This window comes from Mesocricetus auratus, unplaced genomic scaffold, assembly GCF_017639785.1.
Source record: "Mesocricetus auratus isolate SY011 unplaced genomic scaffold, BCM_Maur_2.0 Super-Scaffold_100008, whole genome shotgun sequence".
In the NCBI taxonomy this organism is placed as follows: domain Eukaryota; kingdom Metazoa; phylum Chordata; class Mammalia; order Rodentia; family Cricetidae; genus Mesocricetus; species Mesocricetus auratus.
In genome coordinates this window covers 67,287,851-67,310,777 of record NW_024429192.1, presented here as the reverse complement: position 1 = coordinate 67,310,777, position 22,927 = coordinate 67,287,851, and the positions used below count along the sequence as shown (strand labels likewise).

At 44.7% G+C, this 22,927-nt stretch overlaps 1 protein-coding gene and 1 long non-coding RNA gene across 3 annotated transcripts in view; one reads left to right on the top strand and one right to left on the bottom strand.

The window, feature by feature from the left end:
• Nucleotides 1–438, top strand: part of Kng1 (kininogen 1) — a 33,045-nt gene extending 32,607 nt beyond the window's left edge. The window contains exon 11 of the mRNA XM_013114543.3: nt 224–438. Within this exon, the coding sequence (XP_012969997.1) occupies nt 224–319 (96 nt within the window). The 3' untranslated portion in view covers nt 320–438. The remainder of the gene's footprint in view (nt 1–223) is intronic.
• On the bottom strand, nt 321–22,836 carry LOC121141989. 2 transcript variants are annotated; one of them, XR_005878995.1, is made up of 3 exons: nt 21,511–22,836; nt 19,563–19,701; nt 321–404 (listed from the first exon to the last, which is right to left on the bottom strand). It is a non-coding gene; the product is annotated as an uncharacterized LOC121141989 (long non-coding RNA). The 2 variants fall into 2 exon arrangements; XR_005878996.1 differs by lacking the exon at nt 321–404 and adding an exon at nt 14,960–15,056.
• Nucleotides 22,837–22,927: the final 91 nt, after the last annotated feature.

The following is a 22,927-nucleotide window of genomic DNA, read 5'->3' as shown; positions in this document are numbered from 1 at the left end:
GCTTTTAACAGCTACACTCCTCTGTGAATGCATGCATTGTTGCTGTTGGAAGTTACTGGAAGCATTTGAGCTCTGAGTGTTTCTTTTATTTCAAATATTGTCTACATTTTAAAATAAAGTACCAATGACATCAGGAAACATTCTCACCTTGTCAGCTTGCCTCATCACTTTGCAGATGTTGAGCAGGAACATCAAATTAACGAGAGTTTTGCTGTACTTACAGAGGTTCCTAAACTGCGAGTACAAGGGCAGACCCTCAGGGGCAGGGGCAGAGTCAGCGCCTGGGAGTAAGGCAGAATCTTCACACTTGGCACAATAGCCCCAGCAACGACCCGAGTGGAAGGGCACCAGAAGAATCATGGGATACACGTAACACAGAAGAACGTCCCTTCATCACTCGGCTTCTGGGTGAAATAAAATTCAGACTTGATGAGTTCACAGTGGTCTCCTTTCAGTCACACCTTTCTTGTAGCAAATCGAAGCTGTCACCAAAGTTGAGCCATAGAAGCTTACAACCCCACTGTGGAACATTGTCCCTAAATTAGGCAGGAATGCTTGGATGGACTCCTTCTCACAGAGACATCACAGGTGCTAAGTGAAGGGTTAGGGAGTTCCACTTCCGCCAGTATCTAAAGATTAGCGCTTTCTTCTTCACCGTGCTCCTGCTCACCAAGCCAATGCTAGGAATGATTAGACTTGCTTATTAATATTTCTAAATCTGGGTAATTACCAAAATGGAAATTAATCTATGTCAGTAGGATGTCTATTAACTTCTCATTATCAGAAAATATGCAGTGACCACGGTGGCATATACTTGTAATACCAACAGTGGGAAAACTGGGATACTCAGAGAAACACTGGCCCCCACTCCCCCCCCCAAAAAAAACAAAGCCGGGCAGGGTAGCTTGCCCCTAATCCCAGCAACTGGGAGAAAGAGGCAAGAAGATCTGTGAGTTCAAGGCTAGCCTGAACTACAGAGAGAGTTCTAGGACAGCCACAGCTACAAAGAGAAACCCTGCCTGTCATCTGAGGACCTACTTAAAGCAATCACTCTATGAATAGAGTACCCCACTACTATTTTTTTTTTTTTTTGGTTTTTCGAGACAGGGTTTCTCTGTATTGTTTTGGAGGCTCTCCTGGAACTCGCTTTGTAGACCAGGATGGCCTCGAACTCACAGAGATCCGCCTGCCTCTGCCTCCCGAGTGCTGGGATTAAAGGCGTGTGCCACCAACGCCCGGCTCACAACTATTTTTTTAAGTGTTTAACATTATTAACCACCAGGAAAATGTAACTCAAAACCAATCTGAAGCCGGGCATTTCACCCAGCTGTATCACTCCTGGGCATTACACTTGAAGGACATTGTACCGTATGACAGAGATTTGTGTTTACATGTTCATTGCTGCCCTGTTGACAATACGTAGAAATGGAATCAGCCTAGATGTCCTCCAACAGATGAAATGGATAATGAAAAAAGAAATGAAATTTGCAGGAAAATGAGTGGAACTGGAGAATACTCTACCAAGTGAGGTAACCAGTGCCCTGGAAAGACATGTTGTATAGGTCCTCTCTTGTATGTGAGCCCTAGATTCAGAGTTTAAATTTCTGTGTTTAAACTGGAGAGAATATCTGTAGAAGCCAGGAATCAAGGAAGGAGCCATGAGGTAGAGGTGGTAACAGTATGGAAATAAAACTAAAATGAGAAGAGTAAAATGCGTGTCATAAAGAAATAGACGGGAAAGCCGGGCGTTGGTGGCGCACGCCTTTAATCCCAGCACTCGGGAGGCAGAGGCAGGCGGATCTCTGTGAGTTCAAGGCCAGCCTGGTCTACAGAGTGAGTTCCAGGACAGCTTCCAAAGCCACAGAGAAACCTTGTCTCGAAAAACCAAAAAAAAAAAAAAAAAAAAAAAAAAAAAAAGAAATAGACGGGAGGGGCTGGAGAGATGGCTCAGAGGTTAAGAGCACTGACTGCTCTTCCAGAGGTCCTGAGTTCAATTCCCAGCAACCACATGGTGGCTCACAACCATCTGTAATGAGATCTGGCGCCCTCTTCTGGTATGTGCAGACATACATGGAGGCAGGATGTTGTATTCATAATAAATAAATAAATCTTTAAAAAAAAAAAGAAAAGAAAAATAGACGGGGAGAATTCTGGGGGTGGGAATTAGAAAAGGAACTGTCTCCATCAGACTGGCCTGGGGGCATGTCTGTAGGGCTTTGTCTTGACTAATGATTGATGAGGGAGGGCACAGGCCACTGTGGGTGGCCAGGTGGCCCTAGGTTATATAACAAAGCAGTTGAGCAAGCCGTGGGAAGCAAGCCAGCACACCTCACTCCTCCAAAGCCTCTGCTTCAGTTCCTGCTCCAGATTCTCTCTTGTGCTCCTGACCTGGCTTCTCGCAATGCTGTACTATGACCTGTAAGCTAAAATGAACCTTCCCCCACCCCAAACTGTTCTCACATAGCAACAGAAAGCAAACTAATATAGATAATGAGACCCGCTGTTGAAGAAAGCACACTGTCTTCACAGAATACAGAGAAATTAAGTTAGAAGTGGTCTGGAAGCTTCCTCCCTGATGATCAGTGTTCCTGGTGCTCAAAAATGCTATGCAAGATATTTAGAAGAAAAGTCATCAACCATCCAATAGACGATTGACTTGCCAGCCAAAATACACTCACAGGTACACAGTGGCGTGTATGTTCTAAGGGTAACCAGGTGCTTTTGATGGGGTCTGAGATGTGCTTCATGAGAGGGAACACATACCTCACACTATAAACGTGGTCAAAAGCCTATGACTAGGGACAAAGCCTTATAGAGGAATCTAATACTGATATTTTTGCTAAATGGACCATTAGCCAGGTATGGTGGCATATACCTTTAATCCCAACATGTGGGAAAAAGAGGCAACCTGATCTCTGCAATTCTTAGGCCAGTCTGATCTTCATAGTGAGTTCCAGGATAGCTAGTGCTATATAGAGAAACCCTGTACCAAAACTCAAACACTACATGGGCAATTAAGCTACTTTCTAAATACATTGATAGCTACAGACAGGGACAGCTGTCAGAGAAGCTTCCTGGGGCTGTGAGCAACAACAGGTAAAGCAGGGACTCACAACATATCAGAGTTCTAAGAGTAAGAGATTCCTGAGAACTACACCCTAACTGGAACATCTCTATCACTCTAAGCCCCGGGGAGCATTGTGGAAGAGGGAGGTGCAAAGACCATGAGGGCTACAGTGTTACAGAATATTATTTTAAGGTTTGTTACATCTGTTTATGCTTTGGAACATTGGTTTAATGATGCAAGGATGTGTGGCATTCTTTTATGTTGCATTTGTTTAACTCTGTGAAGCTGTGTTACTTTGCCTGTCTAAAACAACTGATTGGCCTAATAAAGAGCTCAACAGCCAATAGCAAGGCAAGAGAAAGGATAGGTGGGGCTGCCAGGCAGAGAGAATAAAGAGGAGGAGAAATCTGGGAAGATGGATTAGAAAGAGAAGGAGAAGGACTGCAGGGACCAGTCGCCCAGTTACATGACAAACCACAGAATTAAAAGGAAAGAAAGATAAAAGCTAAGAGGCCAAAGGAAGATGGGTTAATTAAATTAAGAAAAGCTGGCTAGAAACAAGCCAAGCTAAGGCCGGACATTCATAATTAAGAATTAAGACTCTGTGTATTTATTTGGGAACTGGGTGGCAGGCCCCTCAAAGAGCAAAGGGTTAAAACAAAAACCAACAACACTGGAGAATGGAGAAGGGTGTTATAAAATAGCCATGCCAACATGAGCACACAGCCGCTATGGCCACCTGGGCTACAACAGCACACACAGAGACATCATGGTAAGAGGGTGACAGGTGTGAAAGAAGAAGGGACCAACAGGAATAGAGGGGTGATGAGAGTGTAACCAGGATACAATGCTTGCAAGCGAAAACTGGAAATTAAAAAATATTAAATTTAAAAAAGAAAAAAATGTAGCCTTCTCAAAGACTAAGGAAAATCTGAAATCTTTTTGATCCAGGTGATAGAGGAAACAGAAAACTAATGAAGTTAAACATGGTAGATAATTTAAATTTCCTTTAACAAAACCTTTATCCAGTGCCTATACCAGCCAGGTAGTGTGTCAGACCACACACTTTTGGTCATTTAATTCTTGCACACGCCCTGAGGTCTTGTGCTCAAGTTTCCTTTACACCAAGGAAACTTGTATTCTCAATACTTTGACCAATGTGATAAGAGAGGATGTTGAAGAGGTCAAGGAACCAATGCCAAAAGTTAGTAAATGACAGAGCTGGTACTCCAACTCAGACCTTTAAATTCCAATCCACCATCACCGTGAGACTTCCTTTAAGGTTAGTATCACAAAACACATACCAAGGGGTTGGAAAGAGCACTGACTGCTCTTCCAGAGAACCTGGGTTTCGTTCCCAGGATGCACATGGCAGCTCACAACTGTGTGTAAATCTAGTCTCAGGGAACCTGAAGACTCCTCTGGCCTTGTCAGGCACATGGTGCACATATACACGTGCAAGAAAAAAATCTATACACATGAAACAATGTTTTAAAAAGATACACCAATATAGTTTGTGACTCTTGAGATGATCATTATTTCAACCAAAAACTGTTAGATATTTCTAGTTGACTATTCTCAGTACTAAGGTAAACTGTAACTGAGTAGGCCAGGTCCGGAGAGATGAACTTCAGAGAGGACTTCTCACTGAAAGTCCAGACAAAGGCATGAGGGTGGCTAGCGAGATGACTTTGTATGTAAAGGCATCTGCAACCAGACAGACACCTGCTGCAGTCCAGCTCCAGCGGGGTTCTTGTGCCACAGAAGGATGTGTAAAGTCGGCGAAAAACGGAGAGTCTGACCGCTGATTGTCTTTCAAACTGATGGCCCAACGAACTCACGTATCTTTATGTATACGAGTTCTAATGCATTCAAGCATGAGCATTTCACATCATTTCTGTTCAATCATTTTCCAAGAATCATTAACAACTATTCATTTTAGTTTCTCTCCTTATTTCCCACTCCCTTGACATCATTGACCTTTACCCTTTATCATTATATAGCAAGCCAAATGTTTATCTCTAGCTAGGTACATCTTATTCATACCGTGTCCTAGCAAGATTTGAGCCCTGTGATTAATTCTTAGCAATATGAAATCAGCTGAATATATTGTGATGCCTAGGATACCATTCTCAGGTATATACCAGTTTCCTACTCTATCACTGAGGGAAGTCAGGGCAGGAACCTAGAGGCAGGAACGGAAGCAGGGGACATGGGAGAGTGCTGCTCATTGATCACCGGCTTGCTCTCTGAAGTTTGTTCCACCAGCTTTCTCAGACAACCTAGGACCACCTGTGCAGGGGTGTCCCACCAGGCCCTCCCACACCAACATTAATCAAGGCAATGCGCCCCAGACTTGCCTACAGGCCAAAGTAAAGGAGGCATTTTCTCAATCAAGGCGCCCTCTTCCCAGGTGCTCCTCCTCTGAATCAAATTGAAAAAAAAAAACAAAAAAACAAAAAGCAAAACCCAAGTCAGGTGGTGGTGGTCCAGGTCCTCCAGGTGACCAAGCGGAAAGGAGGATGGTGTGGGTGCCGGCGGCGTCAAGGAACGCATGGCAGAGTGGTGCTTTTTATCATCTTTTTTTTTTTTTCAGTTTTTTTCGAGACAGGGTTTCTGTGTAGCTTTGGAGCTTATTCTGGAACTCGTTCTGTAGCCCAGGCTGGCCTTGAACTCACAGAGATCCGCCTGCCTCTGCCTCCTGAGTGCTGGGATTAAAGATGTGTGCCACCAATGCCCGGCTGCTCTGTATCATCTTTAATGGCTCCTTTTGGATGTTTATGACCACCCAGTCTAGAATGCTTCCCTCTTTTTCTTTTTTGTTGCTATTTTTCGTTTCTTTGGCTTTGAGACAGGGTCGCATGTAGCCCAGGCTGGCCTTGAACTGACTGTATAGTCAAGGATGCCTTTGAAGTTCTGTCCAGTGCTAGGAGGACAGGTGCAGAGAGTGTATTTAGGGCCAGGGATCAAGCTTGGGGTTAAGTTCATGCTGGGTGAGCATTCTACCAACTGAGCTACATCCACAAAACTGACCCTGTAATCTAATCTATCCCCAAGCAACTCATGGTAGTTTAGAGGAATATGTAAGTATTAGCCAACAAAAGCCAGGAAAAAGCTGGTGAGATGGCTCGGCCTGTAGAGGCTCTTGCTGCCAAGATGACCTGAGTTCAATCCCCAGGACCCACACTGTGGAAGCAGAGAACTGTTCCCACAAGTTGTCCTTGGACCTCCATAAGTGAGCTGTAGCATAGACCACCCACACTTCCGTGAACAAACATGTGCACACACATGTGTGAGTTTGTATACACACACACACACACACATTTTAATGTAAAATAAACACACAAGTATAGTGGAGGTTTTTGACATTTTTTTAACTAAGTAATTCTTTGGTATGTGTGCATTGGTGTTTGGCCTGCATGTGAGTCTATGTGAGGGTGTCAGACACTGGAGCTGGAGTTACACAGTTATTAGCTGCTATGTGGGCACTGGGAATTGAACCTGGGTCCTCTGGAAGAGCAGCTGGTGCTCTTAATTGCCGAGCCATCTCTCCAGCCTGATTTATGACCTTTCTAAAAAGCTAGGAAAAATGTATGACTGAAGAGCTCCCTTCTTTGGAGCCTCGACCACTCCTGGGAGTTCACTTTTCCTTAATAATTCTACATTTGCTCTACTCCAAAAGGAAAAGGAAGGAAGGAAGGGAGGGAGGAAGGAAGGAAGGAAGGAAGAAGATAAGGGGAAAGAAGAAAGAAAATGTGTACTGAGATACTTTGCATTTCTATAATATTTCATGCTCACTACCATTTATTTATTTAAATGTTCATTACTATTTATCTGTTTCCTGATGTAAATTCTGCTATATTTACTATTTCATAGCTTATCCCTTAATGGGGAAAAGGCAGAAGAGTTTAAAGAAGACCAGGTTGGTCTTGAACCTTGCCTCTGCCTCCCCAGTGCTGGATTTACAGGTATGCACTTCCATTTCCTTTCCTTTCTTCCAGGACAGATTCCAAAAACAAACAAACAAACATAATGAGGCTAACACTTGGGAGGCAGAGGCAGGCAGATCTCTGTGAGTTCAAGGCCAGCCTGGTCTACAGAGTGAGTTCCAGGACAGATTCCAAAAACTACACAGAGAAACTCTGACTCAAGAAACAAAACAAAGCATAATGAAGGTCACACCTAGGGGGTGCACTCCTTCAGTCCCAGCACCCAGGAGGCAGAGGCAGATGGTTCTTTATGAGTTCAAAGCCATGCTGGCCAGCTAGAATCACTGATTGAGACAAATGATAATTGTTTAGATATATCTTTAGATTCAAATCCTATAAATTCACTTGTAAGTTTCCATAAATTATTTTATTATAATGATAGCTATGTGACCATCTCCCAATAATAACGCACAGAGAGCCTGCAGTGAGACACTCTGGAAGCAGGACATTGTTCTGCTCCTGTCACAGCCAGTGACTGCCTTCAGTACAGATGTGAGGGACACTGGAGACCATGCAGCAGCCACTGAAAGTGGGTTTCCAGGGGAAACCGAGGGTCCTTCATCAACAGGTACTCCCATATTTGAAAGTGACTTCACTAAAGTTTCTGGTTCATTCAGATGTGTGAAGATTCCGGGACCCTGAGTAATACTGGAATGAGGTGACTTCCCCGGGAGGCAACTCCTGGCTGAGGCTGCCCTTATTTCTTTGTTGTGCACTCCCCACGACACTCCACCCACCCCTGGAGTTTAACTTCATGACCCGTGTTCTTTGAAGACTTACGGCTACTCTGAGAAGCTGCTCTCTCCCCTTGACAAATACATTTCCTGTTGGGCTCTTTGGTTTTATATCAACTTTACACAAGCTCTTCATTAGACAGGAGGGAGCCTCGACTGAGAAAATGCCTTCATAAGATGCGGCAGCAAAGGGCTGGGCGTACACCTTTAATCCCAGCACTTGGGAGGCAGAGGCAGGAGGATCTTTGTGAGTTCGAGGCCAGCCTGGTCTACAGAGTGAGGTCCAGGACAGGCTCCAAAACAATGCAGAGAAACCCTATCTCGAAGAAAAAAAAAAACTAAACAAAACAAAAGAAGATGTGGCTGCGAGCTGGGGGGTGATAGCGCACACCTTTAAACCCAGTACTCAGAAGGTAGAGGGCAGTGGATCTCTGAGTTTGAGATCAGCCTGGACTATAGTTAGTTCCAGGATCGCTAGAACTACACAAAGAAACACAGTTTCGAAAAACAAAACCAAAGAAACCCTGTTTTGGAAGAGACAAAAAAAAAAAAAGATTATCAGAACAAATGAGACTTCAAGTCAGAATAAAATCAACAGCCAAAAGGACAACAGTGTTCTGCCACCTGGTGCCCATCATTGAAATTGCATCCTGAGACTTCCCAAAATCCGCCAGGAAGTGTATGTCTTCCCACCTTAAAGGTGTCCTCAACCAGGAACAAACAGATGGTGTCTTTGTTTCTAGACAGCAGTTAAAACTGTAATTCACCAAAATGAAGTTTAGAAATATGATTCTAAAGAGAACTAAATTATTACAATATAAACTATTATTTTATCATATAGACACTCAACAGTAGTGTTCATTAGATTGAGGAAAACAGAATTTCTACTTCCTGTGTTCACTTTGGCAGCACATATGGTAAAACTGGGCTAACACAGAGGTTAGCATGCTTCTTGCTGAAGGATGACATCTGGTGAAGTGGTCCAGATTCTTATATTGTATGAAAAGAAATCTAGTTTCAATAAAAAAGATTTTTTTTCGCCGGGCGTTGGTGGTGCACGCCTTTAATCCCAGCACTCGGGAGGCAGAGGCAGGCGGATCTCTGTATGTTCGAGACCAGCCTGGTCTACCGAGCGAGTTCCAGGACAGCCTCCAAAGCCACAGAGAAACCCTGTCTCGAAAAACCAAACCAAAAATAAAAATAAAAATAAAAAATAAAAAATAAGATTTTTTTCTTTCATTGAATGACACCCTCAGTTACATAATAGAAACCAAAAACAGACACGTGTACATCAAGACAATTAGTAAACTATAAAGAAGGGAGGAAAGAAGAGAAAGATGAGAAATCAGAATAGAATGAAGGACCCACTGCTCCAGGATCTGGGAGGGAGGTTATGTTCACTCAGGGGACATACCTCGAGGGAGGGGATGACAAGAAAAGCTTGTTTGTTTGTTTGTTTGTTTGTTTTCAAGACAGGGTTTCTCTGTATTGTTTTGGAGCCTGCCCTGGAACTCGCTCTGTAGACCAGGCTGGCCTTGAGCTCACAGAGATCCACCTGCCTCTGCCTCCCGAGTGCTTGGATTAAAGGCGTGTGCCACCCCTACCCGGCCTATTGATTTATTTTTAAGAAAAGCAGATTAAAAACCATGCCTTTAAATATCCTCAGGCAAGATTTAATAAATCATAAATACTATAGACCAGGCTGGCCTTGAACTCACAGAGATCTACCTCAGACTTGGAGGGAGGAGAGAGAGATGAAGGTTAACATTTTTTTAAATTGCCAGTGTGGTGGTGAACAACTTTAACCCTAGCACTCTGGAGGCAGAGGCAGGTGGATCTCTAGAATGTGAGTTCTAGGTTAGCCTGCTTTACAAGACAAGAGGAGAGCCACAGGCTACAACGTAACAAACCATCTCAATGCCCTCCCCCTCAAAAAAGCAAAGAGTTGTTTTGATGAGAAAAAGGAGAGAAGGACTGAAGGAGAAAGACTGGGTGAAGCTCAGAGGCAGAGGGCTGGCCTTGATAGAGGAGGCTCTGGGTTCTCTATTCCCAGAACCATAGAACTGCAGAAAAGAACAACAACTAGAACGAGCAGGCTGGTGTGTGTGTCCAAAGGGGCACGGGTGACGGCTCCCATGATAGAGGGGAAAGGTTTGATTTGGTTTTTTTTTTTTTTTTAAAGATTTATTTATTTATTATGTATACAGTGTTCTGCCAGAAGAGGGCACCAAATTGAATTGTAGATGGTTGTGAGCCACCATGTGGGTTCTGGGAATTGAACTCAGGACCTCTAGAAGAACAGTTAGTGCTCTTAACCTCTGAGCCACCTCTCCAGCCCATTGGTTTGGTTTTTTGTTTTCTTTAGATATATTTATTATTATGTGTACAGTGTTCTGCCTCAGGCTAGAAGAGGGCACCAGATCTCATTACAGATGGTTGTGAGTCACCATGTGGTTGATGGGAATTGAACTCGGGTCCTCTGGAAGAACAGCCAGTGCTCTTAACCTCTGAGCCATCTCTCCAGTCCCTGGAGAAGGTTTTTATGGTACACAGAGAGATAATGTACAGTGGCATCTGGAAGGGTCCAGAGTGGAAAGAAAAGAAAGCAGACTGGCCGTGGCCAGGGCTATCTGCAAGAGAAGGGAAAACAGGAGGACACAGGGAATAGAGCATAGTGGGAACAGTGGAGGTAGGGAACCCCATCTTTATAAAGAGAACAAACGGGTGTCTAAGAGGAGAGAAGCCTAGAGAGGGTAGCATGGACTTTAAAACCTATGACAGGTACTTGTGAATAGGGACTCAGGGAGCCTGGAGGTCACAGGTATGTATCCATGAAGCCTGAGGTAAGGGAAATGACTCCTTTTGTCAAATGAGAACAGGTTTCACAAGGTCCTGGGGAATGCTGGCTTTTACCTAATTTCCATAAATCCTTCTATGGTACAGGTTGAAATGGGCCAGACCTTTTGGGGGAGTGAGGAATGAATGGGGTACCCTTTGGACCTGGCAGTGAGCAACTACAGTCTGTAGCCTTAGCTATAGACTTAGGTTGAGGCAGGAAGATCCTAGGAATTCAACAAGAGACTGGGTAATCATCTTGAAACAGAACAATATAAATAACTGCTCTAGCCATAGCCATAGTTAGTGTTTTTTCCTGAGAGATATAAATGTGGCTTTCTTTTTTTTTTTTTTTGAGACAGGGTTGTCAGGCTGGTTTCGAACTCAGAGATCTGCCTGACTGTGCCTCAGAGTGCTGGAATTAAAGGTCACCAGCACCCAGCTTGGTTTTTCTTAATTAGACTACAAAAGGACTGTGCTGGCTAGTCTCATGTCAATTTGACACACAAACTAGAGTTATCTGAAAGTAGGAACTTTAATCAAGAAAATGCCTCCATAAAGTGTAGCTGTAAAACCCGGCAGTGATAATGGATGCCTTTGATCCCAGCACTCAGAGGCAGGCAGATCTCTGAGATCGAGGCCAGCACTAATGATTTTGCAGGAGGGCCCAGTTCATTGTGGGTGGTGCCGTTCTGGGCTGGTGGTCCTGGGATCTGTAAGAAAGCCAGTTGAGCAAGCCATGGGAAGCAAGCCAGGAAATCCATGGCCTGTGCACCAGCTCCTGCCTCCAGGATCCTGCCCTACTTGAGTTCCTGTCCTGACTTCCTTCCTCAAATGATGGACTGTGATCTGGAAGTGTAAGCCAGATAAGATAAACCCTTTCCTCCCCAACTTGCTTGTAGTCATGGTGTTTCGTCACAACAACAGAAACCCCAACAACCTAAGATAGGACTTTTGTCCTCCTCCCACATTCATAGAAATTTTTAAAAAAGGGAAACAACTGGAGAGACATTCCCCATCCACCCCACTTTCACGTTCTTCTTTTGGGTACCATTAATGTCCCTTTTTAGGGATCTAATTCTTCTATGTTCCAGTCTCTGTGAAATTTCCTCTTTTGAGCTTTCTCGTAGACTCTGAAGTTCATAGACATCAAATCCTACTGTTCCAGGGCTTGCTTTCTCCCAAGAGAATCCACTATACCTTGGGAGAAAAAAGATCTTAGCAGATGTGCCCCCCCCAAAGTCAATATGTGCTTAGATATATTCACTTACTTGTGTGTGTGTGTGTGTGAGAGAGAGAGAGAGAAAGGAGGGAAAGGAAAGAAAAGAGAAAGAGGAGGAGGAGAGGAAAGAGAGAGAGGAGAAAGGAAAAGAGATGGAGGGGAGAGGAAGAGGGGGAGGAGAGTAAGGAGAGAGAGGGCCACATCATGTGTCCGTGAAGATAAAAGGACAGTGTTCAGGCATTGATCCTAGCCTTCTTCTGCCTTGTCGAGCCAGGTGTCTCTAGACCACAGCCCTGCTGTACTTCGGAGTAACTGGCCTGAGAGCTCCTAGCATCCCCCGAAGGGTAATGAGATTGCAAGCTCTCAGTTTTCTGTGGGGAGTTTGCTTACTGAGTTTATCACGGCACCACCTTTGTCCAAAGCCCAGTGATGAGAAAATGAGAAAGAAACTCGTCCTTGGCAACCAGTTCTGCCTGCCCAGAGGCCAGAGATATTTAAGGGCATGGTTTTTAATCTGCTTTTCTTAAAAATAAATCAATAGGCCGGTCAGTGGTGACACACACCTTTAATCCCAGCACCTGGAAGGCAGAGGCAGGCTGATCTTTGTGAGTTCAAGATCAGCCTGGTCTACAAGAGCTGGTTCCAGGATGGCCTTCAAAGCCATAAAGAAAGCCTGTCTTGGAAAACGTTATTGTTTTTGTTTTTTGTTTTTGGTTTTTTGAGACAGGGTTTCTCTGTGGCTTTGGAGGCTGTCCTGGAACTAGCTCTGTAGACCAGGCTGGTCTCGAACTCACTGAGATCCGCCTGCCTCTGCCTCCCAAGTGCTGGGATTAAAGGCGTGTGCCACCAACACCCGGCTCGGAAAACGTTATTGTTATTGTATGTGTGTGTATGCACATTTGTGCGCCGTGAAATATGTGTGGAGGTCAGAGAATAAGTTTGTGGGCTTAGCTCTCTCCTTGGGACATTGGGGCAGGAGAGTTGACCCAGTGTTTAAGAGCATCAGCTGTTCTTCCAAAGGACCCAGACTCCATTCTGAGTACCCAATGACAGGTTGCAACTGTAACTCCAGCTCCAGGGGATCTGAGACATATGCAGGCAGATAAAAACCTGTACACGGAAATCTAAATAAAAACAAAACTTTAAAGTTTAAGTAGAATTTAAGAGAGCGAGACGGGCGGTGGTGGCGCACGCCTTTAATCCCAGCACTCGGGAGGCAGAGGCAGCCGGATCTCTGTGAGTTCGAGGCCAGCCTGGTCTACCGAGTGAGTTCCAGGACAGCCTCCAAAACGATACAGAGAAACCCTGTCTCGAAAAACAAAACAACAACAACAACAAAAAAAAAGAATTTAAGAGAGCGAATCCCTTTCTTGATGCAAATATAGTCTGGAGAGGAGAGAAGCAATGTAGCAGGTTGGGGTGGAGCATCTGCACGCCCCTTCTCAGAGGAGCAAGTATGCACGAGTGTGGAGATCAGAGAACAACTTGCAAGAGTCAGTTTTCTCCTACCATGTGGGGCCTGGGCACTGAACTCAGTTATTGGGCTTGGTGACAAGCACCTTCATCTGCTGAGCCCTTTTACTGACCCCAGAGCGCCACTTCCCAACCATGAGCAGATGGAATAACAACCGAATAACCTCTAAAAAGTTTTCATGGAGTGATGCATGCAAGGACCCGAGAGCTGGCAAAGAATCTGCTGGTTTGTTTGGCCTAGGAATAAAGGATGCAAAATGTAGTTTTCACACTTTTGGGTCAAATATCAGAGTTCAGAAGACACAGCCTCGCCGCCCTTGCCTCCTTTTCATAGTAATGGCTTTTGCTCTCGTTTTTAGAATTCCTTTTCTATTGGGTTATTCAGGGCATTAATGTATTTTAGATACTAGTATGATTGGTTTGCACATATTTCCTCCTGTGTAGCTTGTCTTTCTGTCTTCAGCGGAATCTTTCAAAGGCAAGATGTTTCCACACAGGCTGCTGAGTAGTGGGTCCTTGCAGGTCTAGCAGGGGTTGTGTCTGCTTCCGAGCCATAGCGTTGGGGGCAGGGTAGCAGGAGTGCAGGGGAAGCAGCAGGGGGACGAGAGGATGGATCCGATGATGGAGGAAGAGCCGGACAAGGGCGGCGAGAGAGATACAACCAGAAGATACGAGGGACAAATTCGGAAGCTGAGCCATCTTTCCTGCAGCTCAATTCGGCATCCCAGGAGAGAGGAGGCGCCATCCCAAGGCACTGTCAACTCATGACCTGGCCACACAGATGTTCCCGCCCAAAACTTATCTATCCGTGCTCCGCTCCGCTGCTCCGTTCAGGGTTAGCCTTTGTAGGGACCCAGAACAGGGCTCCCTGTGGCAAGCCTGGTGCTGCTTAGCTCCAATTCTGCTGTGGGCCATGTGGCCAGCCTCTAGAGCCATTCGTTCACAGCAGTTGAATGTGTCTCAGCTACAGCCACAATCCTCTATCCTTTGGGCCCCTTTCCCAGCAAGGCCCGCCCTTCCGGCCTGGTTGTGCACCGCCTTTGAAGGATAGATGGAAGATACCAAACAGAAAGCTGGCTTCTTGGGTGCCTTCAGGCCTCTTGCTCAGCGCCCAGCCCTGCTAGCTAGCCCCAATTCCTTGCCTTTTCCAACTTGCATGCAGATGCAAACAGCAGGAAAGCTTGAGCATTGCACCCATCAGGGAGGATGGCTCCTAATGCCACTTTACCTGGCTGGGCCAGTTCCTTGTAACCAGCCATCAGTTATTCTCAGTTTTATCCCTCCACCGCACATAACACGGCTGTGAGCTCTACTCCATGTATCCCAGTTGTACAAGCCTACCTTTGGGGTGCAGGGGGAGGGGACTAAGGGACAGGGACAAGCAAATGAAAGTTTTTAACTTTGAAGATCAATGCTATCCCCCCACCTATCACCACCACACACACACACACACACACACACACACACACGATTAGGCGAAGCTGGTTTTTAATTCTCAGTTCTCCTGCCTCAGTTTCCTTAGTGCTGGAATTACAGGAAAGACTGAGTCAGAACTACATGTCAAATGGAGATCTCATTCTAATACATTGATTGGGAAATAAGCAAGAAACTCAGAAAGACAAAACAAAAAACCGAAACATTTTTCCATTTTTTTTTAAATAGATGAGCTCTTTCTATGTGGAACAGTTTGAAGCTATTCGAACTTAAGCAGCTATTCCCTTAAGCAGATGGGAGATCTACAAAGCAAACAGTACATATTGTCAGAATCACTTAAAATACACCAGTGCCCGGATCGAAAAAAACCAAAAAAAAAAAAATACACCAGTGCCTTTTTTTTTTTTTTTTTTTTTTTTTGGTTTTTTTCGAGACAGGGTTTCTCTGTGGCTTTGGAGGCTGTCCTGGAACTCGCTTGGTAGACCTGGCTGGCCTTGAACTCACAGAGATCTGCCTGCCTCTGCCTCCCGAGTGCTGGGATTAAAGGCGTGTGCCACCACCGCCCGGCTTTTATTTTTATTTTTTAATAGTTGCTATGAGGATCATCTTGCCCACCTGGCAGAATTAAGATTTCTGATAAGAGCCAGAGGACTTATGATGCTTGTGATCCTGCTCTGGCCCACCTGAGAGCTACCCATTAGAGGTCTTCAATATGGGAGGCAGGGCCTGGGTAGTGATAAGTCTCCTCTGTCATGGGAATGGATTCTTTTTTTTTTTTTTTTTTTTTTTGGTTTTTCAAGACAGGGTTTCTCTGTAGCTTTGGAGGTTGTCCTGGAACTCACTTTGTAGACCAGGCTGGCCTCGAACTCACAGAGATCCGCCTGCCTCTGCCTCCCGAGTGCTGGGATTAAAGGTGTGTGCCACCAACGCCCGGCCTCTTTTTTTTTTTTAAGGTTTACTTATTTGTTATGAATACAACATCCTGCCTCCATGTATGTCTGCAAGCCAGAAAGAGGGCACCAGATCTCATTGTGGATGGTTGTGAGCCACCATGTGGTTGCTGGGAATTGAAGTCAAGACCTCTGGAAGAGTAATCAGTGCTCTTAACCTCTGAGCCATCTCTCCCAGCCCCATGGGAATGGATTCTAAAGGCTGGCCAATCTCGGTGAATAAACATTTACACCCTAACATCTAAATTTCCTTTATCTTTAGCAGACCTGGTATTGGGGTATTTTAGAGGCATTTCCCCTTTAGCTAAATTCCACCTGTGTGACTTACTCTTTCCTAGTCAAATCTATTAGTAAGTCCTTCCAAATCAATTTTATTACTTTTAGTTTCTTCTGTGTCAACATGGTCTATGTATCCTATACCAGCCTTGAATGCCAGGCTCTTCTGCCTCATCCTCCTTGCCCAGGTGTACATCCTGATTTCTGTGTGATCCTTGACTGAATCCTAGTTTCAAAAAGGGAGTGTTTGAAAACACCTGACCTCAGATTCAAAGTTAACGTATACCATGAAGTGCATTGTTTTTACTGTTCTTTTTTTGTTTGTTTGTTTGTTTTGTTTTACAAGACAGGGTTTCTCTGTATTGTTTTGGAGGCTATCGGTCCAGTCCAGCCTTGAACTCACAGAGATCCGCCTGTCTCTGCCTCCCGAGTGCTGGGATTAAAGGTGTGTGCCACCACCGCCCGGCTGTTTTTACTGTTCTTACAGAAAGATAATGGTCTAATCATGAAACAGTTGTGGATTAAAAAATTTTTTTTCAAAACAAATTTCATTGTGTAGCCCTGGCTGTCCTAGAACTTACTCTGTAGACTAGGCTGGCCTCAAACTCATGGAGATTCACCTGCTTCTGTCTCCCAAGTGCTTAAAGATGGGAGGGATTAAAGATGTGCCCTAACACTGCCCAGCATGAAAAAGTCTTCTAATATTTTCCTGCCATCATGTTTCAACATGTAAATACAAAATTAATATATTTGTATCATATTGTGCTAGAATGCTTGACTTTAAAAATTGCTGCTTGCATTCCTAGCTCAATTTTTTTGTGGTTGTTTCGTTTTTCTTTATTTTTTGAGACAGGGCTTCTCTGTGTAGCTTTGGAGTCTGTCCTGGAACTAGTTCTGTAGACCAGACTGGCCTCGAACTCAGAGATTCATCTGCCTCTACCTCGGGAGTGCTGGGATTTAAGGCAAGCACCTAACTCAAGTTTCTTAACACTCATACAATGGGTTTTGCCTTAGGATTAGAATAGAATTTCCAACTGTTTCTTAAATGACCCTAAACATATTCCTGTCATCTTATACTATACATTTATATACAAAACAAACCCATCAGAAATGATGGTTATAAAATCAAATATTGGCTAACTGAAAATTCTAGTATGCTGTGTCCTGAAATATCAAAAATTCAGTCAAGATTTATTTCTTTATGTAAAATTAAGTTCATCCATTTTTTATTTTACTCACTTGTTTATTCGAGACAGGATTTCTCTGTGTAACAGTCCTAACTGTCCTAGAACTAGCTCTGTAGACCAGGCTGACCTCGAACTCACAGAGTTCCACCTGCCTCTACTTCTCTAGTGCACTACCACTGCCTGGCTTTTTAAAATATGCAGACCAGGCTGGTCTCGAACTCATGATCCTCCTGCCTCTGCCTCCTTCAGCAAATCCTACCAATGTGTGCTACCACAACTGGCTTGTTTCCTTTTCTTTTCTTCCTTCCTTAAACCAGGTCTCACTTTATAAGTAGCTTGGAATTGCCTATGTAGACCAGACTGGTTTTGAAATCACAGAGTTCTTCATGTCTCCACTTCCTGTGTGCTGGGACTAAAGGTGTGCGCCATCACACCTGGCTTTGCTTTCATTCTATTTAACATTTTAGAAAGTCATTTAAGGGATAGGCCGTGCAGGTGCAGGTTCCTGAACCAAACCCGAGGACCTGAGTTCAGTATCCAGTATCCATGTGGTAGAAAGAGAGCACCAATCCTACAAGTTTTCCTCTGACCTCTACATATGGGATGTGGCATGATATGTGGCCTTTTCCTTCCCCAAATAAATGTCAAAACATGTAAACCAATTGTTTTATCTATTTTTTATTTAGAATATTTTAATTTTTCTTACGTTTTGTGTGTGTGTGTGCTGTGTGTGTGATGTGTGTGTGTATATGCTGTGTGTGGTGTGGTATGTTGGGGTGGGGGGTGTGGTGTGGTATGTTGGGGTGTGTGTGTGTGTGGTGTGGCATGTTGGTGTGTGTTTGTGTGTGTGGTGTGTATGTGGGGATGTGTGTGTGTTCATAGTGTGTGTGTGGGGGATGTGGATGTGGTGTGGTGTGTAGGGGTGTGTTCATGTTGTGTGTAGATGGGTGTGGGTGTGATAAAGACAGCTTTCAGGAGTCTGTCTGTGTCTTCCACCTTGTTGGGACCAGGTCTCCTTGTTTCTGTCTAGCTGTGCAATCCAGCATAGCTGGCTGGTGTGATGTTTCTGGCGATTCTCCCGTCTCAGGAGCAGGACTGCTGGGGTTACAGATGCATGTCACCACACCAACTTTTAAGGTGGGGTCTGACAGTCAGGGCTCAGGTCATCAGGCTTGTGCCACTAGCTGAGCCATCTGAGCCAGTTGTTTCATCTCTAACAGTCACAGCAAATTTCTGGCAATCAGTCTGTTCTACCCTCCTGAGACCTGAAATTCTAACTGTGAAAAAAGCATACTACCTCCTGACATGCCGGCTATGTGATTTGACTACATTGGTAAAGCAGTTGTGATAGTTTGAATGTAATTGTAATTGGCCCCCATAAACTCATAGTAAATGGCACTACTGGGAGGTGTGGCTTTGTTGGAGTAGGTGTGGCCTTGTTGGAGGAAGTGTGTCACTGTGGGGATGAGCTTTGCGGTCTCCTATGCTCAAGATACTGCCCAGTGTCTTAGACCAACCACTTCTTGTTGCCTGCAAGATGTAGATGCTTAGCAACACCTCCAGCATCATGTCTGCCTGCACGCTGCCATGTTCCACCATGATGATAATGGACTAAACCTATGAACTGCAAGCCAGCCACCCAAGTTAAATGTTTTCCTTTATAAGAGTTGTCCTGAGTGGAACCAGTATTTATCCCTAGTGCATGAATGGGCTTTTGGAGCCCATTCCCTATGGAGAGATACTTTCTCAGCCTAGATGCAAGGGGGAGGGCCTCAGTCTTGCCCCAAATGATGTGACAGACTTTGATGATCACGGATGGGAGGCCTCACCCTCTCTGAGTGAATTGGGGGGTGAGTTGGGGGGTGGGGAGAGGGAGGATGGAAGAGGGAACTGGGATTGATATGTAAAATAAGATTGTTTTTAATTTAAATTTTAACAAATAAAAAGAGAGTTACTTACATTGGAGACTCTTCATGGCAATAGAAACCCTAACTAAGACAGCAGTTTAGCCGGGCGTTGGTGGCGCACGCCTTTAATCCCAGCACTCGGGAGGCAGAGGCAGGCGGATCTCTGTGAGTTCGAGGCTAGCCTGGTCTACAAGAGCTAGTTCCAGGACAGCCTCCAAAGCCACAGAGAAACCCTGTCTCGAAAAAGAAAAAAAAAAAAAAAAAAAAGGAAAAAAAACAAAAACAAAAAAACAAAAGAAAAACATAAAATTCAAAAGGTGGTTGGTTATTTTGGAGGTGGCAGTAAGAGAATGGAGAATAACAAACGAGTAACAAAACTGTTTACCATTAAGGGGGGATTACAGTTTAAACCTCTGAAATACATTTGACCGATGCATTGCTCACATGAAATACTGTTTTACGGATACATAGATTATGATGGTAAATACCTATAATCCTGGTACACAGGAGTCTGAATCAGGATGATCATCCTGGGCTAATAGGGAGGTCAGTTCAGGTCATCAGGTTTGACAGCAAGCTCCTTTATCCACTGAGCCATCTCGTTGGCCCACAGATGCTTAGAAGTTACTGTGAAGAACAAGCCAGTGAATGCCACCTTCTAAATGACATTACTTACATGCAAAACGGAATCTATCTTCTATTTTCACCAGCAACTGAATAATAAAAAGAGGTAGGAAGCAGCAGTAGTCATTCTAATCCAGCATGGGCCTTTTCAGACTAATTACAGATTAAGATGGCAGAGGAAGCCAGGCAGTGGCAGCACAGCCCTTTATTCCTAGCACTTGGGAGGCAGAGAGTGTCGGATCTCTGTGAGTTTGAGGCCAACCTGGTCTACAAAGTGAGTTCCAGGACAGCCAGGGCTGTTACATAGAGAAACTGTCTCGAAAAACAAACAAACAAAAGACAGCAGCAGGTATGGGACTGTGAGTTTTTTAAACAATAAACTTTCATAAGTAGTAACTAGGCATTAAAATATGCATGAATGCAATTTTGTGAATCAATTGATTACTAAAATGCTGTTTTATGTAATTTTGTTTGCTTTTTACTTTATGTGCATGGGTAGGTGTTCACCACTGGCTGGCCTAGAAATTGCTGTTAACGACCAGGCTGGCATCCAACTCACAGAGACCCACTTGCCTCTGCCTCCTGAGTGCTGGGAGTAAGGGCATCTGCTATGCAGGGCTCTATTTCAAGTTTTCTTCTTCCTTTTTTTTTTTTTTTGAGACAGGGTTATAGCTCTGGCTGTCCTGGCCTCCAACTCACATAGACCTGCCTGCCTCCCTAGCACTGGGATTACAGGTGTGGTTTGTTTTCATTTTAAACTGTATTTTATGTAGCTCAGGGTTGCCCTAACTCACACTGTAGCCCAGGTGGACCTTGAACTTGTAATTCTCCTGGCATGGCCTGCTGAATGGGTGGGATCATGGCCTGAGGCCTGGCTAAGAATCTGGTTTTCGTTTGTTTCTTTGCTTTTGTTTTTTTTTTTTTCCATTTGTAGTATAACTTGTCTCACAAATTCCAAGTTTGCTAAGGAGCATTTATAGCTAACTGTGAGAAGGCAAATTTCAGACTGTAAGTAGAGATACCATAAACTGAAAAGTGTAGGCATCTTCTATGCAGATTTGTAAAACAAAAAAATATGCATTATTTTCAGCTCACATGTTCCTAACCCTAACCCTGAACCCTAACCCTTGATGCTATTTATGTAGTTAGAGTAAGCAAATTATTTATTGGAAATACTTTACAGGGTGACAGATACTTTGATTTTATTAACCTTCACTTATTTATTTTATTCGTATTTTTGAAGCAGCATCTCCCCATGTAGCTTTGGCTGCCCTGGAAGTCATTATGTATACCAGGTTGGCCTTGAATTCAGTGAGATCCACCTGCCTCTGCCTCCGGAGTGCTGGAATTAAAGGCATGCGCCACCAACGCCCAGCTAATATGCTTTTTAAATGCAAAATTCCTTCCACAGTTGTAGTTTGAAGGCTAGCCCTAAAGTATTTCCCCTTAAGAGGCTTAGAAAGATCCTTCAGGGCATCTAACGACAGTGCAGACCCTAACATTAAGTGGCAGTGATTTATTTCTTCCTCATGAAAGTGAGTCTGAACTGTAAACAGTCACATTTCCCCTTTTTTTGTTGTTTTTTGTTTTTGGAGACAGGGTTTCTCTGTATTGTTTTGGAGGCTGTCCTGGAACTCGCTCTGTAGACCAGGCTGGCCTCGAACTCACAGAGATCCGCCTGCCTCTGCCTCCCAAGTGCAGGGATTAAAGGTGTATGCCACCCACACCTGGCCAGCAGTCACATTTCTGATTTAGTACTTTGAGATCAGGCAACATTTTTCCCCCAGCAACTTTGAATGAAACCATACACACCCTCTCCACTGAGCCACGGGCCTGGGACAGCTGAGAAAGACTTGTAGGAGCCACATACCTCTGCTGCCCTAGTGCTGGGGTTAAAGGCCCCGGCACCACACCCAGTCTCTGTTTTGTCATCTTGATTTTGTTACAGTTTCTGACTCAACAGTAGTAAACAATATTTTTGAATAAGGATAGTATCCAGGGCTGGTGAGGTGCATCAGTGGGGAAAGGTGCTGGTCTCAGGGCCTGATGACCTGAATTCCATCCCCAGGACCCACTTGTGGGATCCGCGTGGTAGAAGAACCAACTCCCAAGGATGTCTTCTGACTTCCACAGGCGCTGAGGTGCACACAACAAGTAAATAAACAAATCAATGTAATCATAAAAGGAATGGTTTTTAGAACCAAATATTATCTGTAAAGTAGACAATTGTGCCCCCCCCCCGTTAATCAGCCTTTTGGTGTTGGTCTTGTGAATTAAGGAGGAAAAAATGAGTGTTCACAATACTATCTTGAACAGAGAACAGGGTTGTGCTAAGATTCAATGATTAAATGTTATATTTTTAGCAAGGGGCTGGAGTTGTGGTTGACTAGAAACCTCTGGGCTTCGGCAGCCATGCGAGCTCATTATGGGCACAAAGAACTCTATTGCTCTCAATTTCAGTAAGGCAACATCAGACGGCTAAAATAGTTTTTGTTCTGTTTTATCAGAAGGGAATGAATCCACTTTTTAAGAGCTAGCGCTGAACCTGCCAGGGGAACCCATTTACAATTCTGTGTAACAAAGACTGACAGGCCCTTTGCAAAAGTTGGTAACACACCTGTTAGGTTTAAATTATTAGCATTGTCTTTTAAACCAGAACTAAAGACAACCAGAAGGGCATGGAAATAAATCGCCACTCAAGGGACCTCTGTTAATGACACCACACGTCTTGCCCCTCGTCTTACAAAAAGTAACTGCGAACTGGATTTCCTAGGATGTGCTGGGTGGGTGGCCGACATCTTCCGTGGCAGGGGATTCACGCGTTCCAGACCTGAGTATTAAATGGCTGGGAATAATGCCAGGTAGCCCTTTACCGACCCATTAAGCAGCAGAGAGAACGAGCGGAGTAACCCGAATCCGCTCCGTCGCGGAACGCGGTGGCCCGGCCCAGCGGCACGCTGACGCGCAGGTACCCCGGAGCTGCGTCCTGCAGACGCCGCCCGCCAGCGAACAGCGCCACCGGCTTCCGCCCGGGCGTCCCCAGCTCCGCCGGCCTCTGCGGCAGGGCCGCGGAAACCCCGTAGGAGCAAGGCGGCCGAGGAGCGCGGCGCGCGGTCGCGTTGCTGCAATATTCTTCCGCTGAACGCAAAGAGTCCCAGCCCCGCTCCTGACTCATGGATCTCCAGGAACGCTGTAATACCAAGTAATAGTGAAATGTGGATTTTGTCAT